The 6,836-nt window shown below is 46.8% G+C and overlaps 1 protein-coding gene across 1 annotated transcript; it reads right to left on the reverse strand.

The window, feature by feature from the left end:
* Positions 1-244: 244 nt before the first annotated feature.
* On the reverse strand, positions 245-5,983 carry TEOVI_000692100 (ubiquitin-protein ligase, putative; the record flags this gene model as incomplete). The annotated part of the gene is made up of 1 exon (XM_067220983.1): positions 245-5,983. One exon carries the CDS (start codon positions 5,981-5,983, stop codon positions 245-247), a length of 5,739 nt encoding a protein of 1,912 aa, XP_067077084.1.
* Between the last annotated feature and the right edge of the window lie 853 nt (positions 5,984-6,836).

Genomic DNA, 6,836 nt, shown 5'->3' on the forward strand with positions numbered 1-6,836 from the left:
TAAGGGTAAAATAGAGAAAATCAACAACGGTGGGCGTATACGGGCACACTGAAAAAAGGTTGAGGGAGGAAAGAAATCGCAAACGCAACAGTAAAAAATCGCGATAAAGTTAAACAAAGGAAAGAACAACAACAAAGGTCACAGAGAAAGCGACAGAGCATGAAAAAAAAAACAACAAAAAGAAAAATAAAATAATAATAATAATAATAAGCAAGACTGATCGCACAGTGCCCTTCTACATTACCTACGACAGCTCGAATGTATCCCCTGCGTACATGATGCTGAGTTGAAGTTTATTATACATTAGTTCTTCTGTTGGGTAAGGTGGCATCTTCAAATAGCGGAAACACGTATTGACGGATGGAAGGGGCCAATCTATTCCCACAGCTTTAGTTCCGTTGCCCGTCCGTGAGATCCGCCGTGACCGATCACCGCCTTTTCGCCCGCCGTTAGAACCGTCTTTGCCATTGCCTTCCGTATGGGAGGCATCAGGTAATGTCGGCATATGGGTACTTTGCACAACTGTAATGGCACCAAGTGCACTGATGCCGCCATGCGGAAGGCGCGGACAGCCCGTACAGAAGAGAAGAAATGCTCGTTGCTCACGGGGGCCAAAGCGCTTCGCGAGAATATTCTGCAGCATTGTTATCTGTGGGGACTCGCTGTTATAACCATGATCGGGGACGATGATGGATTTGATCTCTGCAGCTGTCCAGAGGGGTTCGGAATCCCTGATGCGATTGCCACACAACAACGACATCGCCTCGCTGGCATCAAGTGCTGCTAGCGCCTCGCAAGGGACCACATCACGGAAACCATATGTAATGAAGCGGATGGGCATAACGACTGACTCATACAAGAGAGCGCTGGCAGCTCGTCTAATGTAAGCGGATACATTCGTCGAGTTTACGCATGTGCTCTGTCCCTTGTCTATCATCTCGAATCTATCGTCACCGGGCATTGTGAAGGGTAAATCAAGGGATGACAACTCTTTCGAACTCATTGAAAGCAATGAACGTAAGCTGGAAGCCACTTGCTTATCCATCATCTCCACTTCTTCGATGCCAAGTGACATGAAGTCGATGGGTCGCTCCGGCTCCCACGGCTGCTCCTCCTTTTCCGTGCAGCGAAGCACTATACGTGATGGTGGAATTCCACGGCAAAGAAACAGCGCCAATGCAGGACTGATATCCAAAGGAAAGACAACTGCATCGGTGAATGCCCGACCCAGTACGGTGCCAACGAGATAATACAACTGGGCGCGCTCTTCATCCACCTCGAAAAAATCATTCATACAGAGAAACCTTTCCGTCAACGCTTTAGTGTCACGACATGAAGACAGCGACAGATCTGTTGAAAAACGTTGCAGTACTTTGGGGACGGAGCTACACGGAAAAAGTCCCTCAGGGCGGGACTCCACCCTCTGCTCATCGTCAAATGTCCCGCTGTTACTCTTCGACCTTAATTGCCGGTTTCCACAACTGTCACCACTTTCATGCGTTGTTGATGAGCGTGAAGAGTTATTCCATAGCCGCAGCCGACACTTGGTGAGCTCCCTTGCAATGAGGGTGTAGAAGTGTGCCGTCGGTCCCTGGCCTATCCCGACCTCACCCTTGAACTGAATCGATATAGGCGCACGGCATTCCGCCCCTTTTCTGAGAACCATGTAGGCTCCATGAAGCAAATCATTGCGACTGACAACATACTTGTGGTTTTCATACTTGGACCACTCTGACGGATACACCTTGTACATACGATACCTCCGACTCCCCATTGAGCTTCTTATATTCGCATGAAGCGCGCGGCGAGCACCATACGCAAGAAAACGTACGACATCCTCCCGAACGGATGGGGGAACAAGAAACTTTGCCTCCGTCAAAATGAAGTCAACCCAGCGTGGAACAGCGATACGTGGTGGCAGAAGCGCTATACGAAGCGCCGATGCCGCTACGGATTTAACAAGCTGAGTTGTCAGAATGGCGCTTACAAAAACGTCGGGGTTGATAGGGATCGTATTCGCCACCATTAATGGTTGAAGTATTTTGTGAAGAAGGATGAGAAGAAGAACATCCGGACTCTGCGAAAGATGTGACGGCTTACGCACCAATTTCGACGGGTAGGCAGTGTTCAGCTCTTCCCTCGACCGCAGGCCACAACAGCAGTGTGTGTGAGCGTCGCTTTCAAAATGATGAAATCGGTTCAGCTGCCAGCTCGTTATATGCTCCTTGTCCTCAGTTGCTGACGGCGGTACTTCTCCATTCACAATGTCCCCACGCAACAGAAGGAGTGTTTTGGATAAGCCCTTTTCTCCACCACCCAAGTTCAAAGGTTCTCCGTGACTCTCTGGGGTCACAAGACAGCTCTCCAGCTGACCCACAACATCCACTAGACCCAAATTCAACGCCCGCTGCATTATGCTTCCCATAAGAGTTTCCTGATAAGCACAACGTCCCGTGGGTGACGTATACAAAACATACCGATCTTCCATGGCATCGTGCAACATACGCTCCAACCTGCTTGGTTCCTCCAGGTCCACAGGCGTTTTTTTGTTGTGGGCATCAAGTTCGTCTAGAGATTCGATCGTCTCCCGCTGCGCGATGAAGCCGTCAATCAGTCGCTGCAACTCCTGCCGGAGCTCAACATAACTCATCGTTTCCTTTTTTCGCGACAAAACCAGTTGCACTCGTTCCAGAAACACCTCAGCAGCGAGAGTCGATTGCGGACAAGGAGCAACTTCGGTACCCTTGGTGGAGTTAGAGTCTGTGCGGAATGTCCGCTCAATATCCCCAATGCTGGAAAACAAATGTGCACTAATAGCAACGTTCACACGTGACTTTGGCTGTACTACTGTGTCAGGGGCCCCCGCTGCAACACCATTAAAAGATGAGGAGCGACGACCCGTAGCACCGCCATCACGCGAAGTGATAAAATGGCTATGGCAACTAACACAGAGAAAATAGTTACACACATTACAACCGAACCCCGTCTCCAGTTGCTCTTCACATGACTCGCAGGAACGTTTCGGTGCGATCATCTCCAGTGAAAGCAACAAATGGCCATTTGGACAAGACTCACGTACCGTTAGTTTCGAACCGCGCTGCGACACTGCACGTTGGGAGGGCGTGGAACTAGGAATATCCCCGGATTTGAGGCTGCTGCAGGGTTGATTCCTTCCCCGATCGTGGCTAACACCACGGCGGCAAGGATTTCCCGAACTGGATGGGTAAACTGTCTTGCGACACAGAGATACATCCTGCGATAGCTGCGAAACTGCACTCATGGCTTTGGTCAGCGGCACACAAGTCACACGCTGCGATGTCATCAGCGATTCAACAAAGGGCAAGTTGCTGATAAGACAAAGGGCAGAAACTAAATTTTCGATTAACGCCTCCACACCACGTGGATACTCGGCCATTAATTGTAAGAAACATTTGAGACGATCTTTCTGGCAGAGCCGTTTAAGTTGATCAGCGATACGCACACCCCCAAAAGTTGCTGGGTCGGTTCCTGTGTCAACCGTAAGGCCCGGGACAACTCCCTCACTTATCAACGCACCGGAAGATTCAGCAGCGCAAGTCGCCCCTATCTCCTCATTTGTATCATACTCGCCTCCTCCAGTGTTCGACATTAATAGATAGCCCAACACCGCATCCGCAATACCCATTTTAGATATCTCAAATGCTGTTATATTTCCCGACGTTTTCTCCATAACCCTCAGCACTTGTGCCACTACCTTCTGGTGCGTTCCAAATACCATAGTTTGCTTTCTCAGTTCTTGCACTGATTCCCAAAGGGCTGTAACACAACCTACATGAGACCGGGCCGAAGGGGGAACTGAGTTTTCACTCATCTCTTTCTCCACAGTTGACAGTATCGCACGAACCATCGCCATTAAGTGCATCGTTCGGTTCTCGGGTCCCTCCAGCTTGACTTTTGGTACCATCCGACGAATTTTACCATCATGATCATCTGCCTGTCGATCATCCAGCCTTTTGCATTTCGAATTGGCCAAATTTTCCAACTGCTTCACTACGCCGCATCTATAAGCCGTCTCTGCCGCTTTCCACTCTGATGACCCTGGGTGGCGAAGAAGCCACACCATCATCGTGAGAGCCACGGATTTCGTTGCCTTGTCAGCCGAAATGAGTGCGGTGCGAAGCATGTCACACAACGGACGCATTGTCTTGCGCAACAGTTCCGTAAGTTGCTGGGGTTTCTTGGCCAATATCGCTGCCTGAAGCAGAGCCGCGCAGGCACACACGCCCAGTTGCATAGCCATTGATCCCGACGCCCAGGTTGCATATTTGCATAGACTCTCAAGATACATCTCCGCGATCTTCATGGATGCGGCTGGAACTGGCGCGCTGTTGTTGAGAACATAGTAACGACACAACTCCGACTCACGCCTGTTTACCAGTTTGTCCATACCAGAAGAAATTGGCACTCCTATATTTTCTTCTGCAGAGTTTGCTATGTATTCAACAACACCCGTGACATCCTTCGCTGCTTTCACAGATCGTATATCTGCTTCATTCATCACATGAAAGACAAAGGGGACGAATTTGCGTGAAATATTGAGCTCAGCACCTCCAAATCCGCTGCAGATCTTCATTGTTGCAAGATTCGCAGTTAGTATCTTTGAGTGTATCCTAAGCGTCACCTCTTTTGTACGACGAGCCAAGCAAGTTTCTAGCGTCACACAAGCCTCCTCCGGTATGGGACTGTTATGCCGCATTTCATCTTCCCACATCCATTTGTGCACAGGAAGAACTACTTTGGGCTTTGGCCCAAAAGCCTCACTGGGAAGTGGGGGGGATGCCAAAATAAAGTGACGTATGGCAGCAATAGAAACAATATGATTTTTGTCGCGCCGATGTGCGGCCCGTGATATGCCACCAACAGGAAAAGGGTCGGACAGAAGCATTGTAATGCTCGGGTCTGAGTCATCGAGTACAATTCCATAAAAAGCCCGCGCTTCCTTGGAAAGAAGCATATCACTCACATTAACCCAATCTGCCGTAAGGATAATGTCTATCATCGTTTCCGAGAAGAGAAGACGCTCAGAGCGCACGGAAGGGTCAAGTGCGACGTTACCATCATTTAACAAAAGAAGTCGGTAAAGACATCGGCAGAGCTCCGATGTTATCATTCTCTGCGCAGATGAAAGGCGGTTGAAGAGCACAGCCCGTCGTATGAGCATGCCGAGACACTGCAATGCCAACTCCAACAACGACCATGAGTCTGGCGATGATTCAAGACTTGACGCATACTGCTGAATCATACCTTGCAAGAACGGCACAAGAATGTGGTCCGTAGTTACTACAGATGGCTTGACGCAAGGTTTATTTTCCTGTTGTTCATCTTTAAGGGACTTGCAGCAGGAGAATAAGGATACTACACTGCTGAAGAATTTCCTCTTCCTCGTTTCTGACGGTAGTACAACCTTGGAGCAAACGGCTAAGAGAACGTCGAGAGCCTGTCGCGTAAGTAGGGCGTTCTCATACTGTGCAGTCTTGGTGACATCTCTTAAGCCAAGGTGTACTAAGGAAACGCTACTTTCATCCAGCGTGACGAACCGAATAAGCCGGAGGACCTCCTCCATCAGCATGACGCGATCCAAGTTGCTGAAGCGCATCTCCCGACTATGAACACGTGCAAGAACTTCCGTTGCTATACGTACAAGGCGCTTGTGGTATGGATGCACTCCACAATACGAAGTGGGGACATGTTCCATTATGAGTGAAAGTGCGCGAAAGATCATCGTCAAGGCATCGCCAGCCCTAAAAAAGCGCTCACTCTCCGCCATGTGTACTAAAGTCGGTACCACCCTCATTGAATCAAATCCACGTAAATAAACCTCTACACCCATTACGAGAGACATGCACATATCCTCCAGTGCACCAACCACTCTCTCAGGGTCTTTGCTCAGATGTTGAACCGCCTTAATTTGCTGCTTGGAGTCCACCACTAGCTGTCTTGACATCGTTCCGCCAACTGATAATAAATTTTTAAAAAATCACAATCACCACTGCTTTGATAATATTCACAACAACAACAACAACAGTAGCAGGGTAAAAATATGCACCACGAACAAACGATCGAACACGCCCCAAAACTATAATACGAGTTGTATCAAACAGAAGGGAAGTCGAATCTTGTAGGGAGAAGAAAAATAGAATCGAATGTATATATAAATCAATATATATATATCAATATATATATATATAATGATAAAAGATAGATAGATACTTGAGGTAAGTATATTTATACCTATCTATATCTAAAATATATGAATATATATTTAGAGATATATATTCTCTTTGTTGTTACTACAGTAGTTTGTGAAAAAAGGGTACGTTAATACAAGTATAGATGTTTAAAATGTCAATTTAAGAAAGAAGAAAAAAAGGAAAGGAAGCGCGAGGTACGTTAGAATATGAAATAAGAAATTTGTGGATATTTAAGCAATGAGTGACACATTGTTACTTTAATTATTTCAAAAAAAAAAAAACAGCCTATTATTAGTATTATTTTCAAAGGACCCAGAGGAAATGTCCACATATATATATTTATTTATTCATAATTCCCCCTTACCGACCTTAATAATAATAATAATCATCTGCATCATGAACATGCGCATCACCTCCAATATATATATATATATATTTGAAAGTTTTATTAATAGTGTTTGACCACCAGCGACGTTTTTCCACTAAAAAGAGGTGACTGTAGGATTCTTTTTTTTTTCGTTCCATTTTATTGAAAACCTTACACCTTTGCCTTCAAGATGTGCTACTGCTACCATTTAAGTGTTGGACAAGCAAAAAAAAAAAAAA

Source organism: Trypanosoma equiperdum (assembly GCF_001457755.1).
Source record: "Trypanosoma equiperdum strain OVI genome assembly, contig: ctg_1277, whole genome shotgun sequence".
NCBI classification, from domain to species: domain Eukaryota; phylum Euglenozoa; class Kinetoplastea; order Trypanosomatida; family Trypanosomatidae; genus Trypanosoma; species Trypanosoma equiperdum.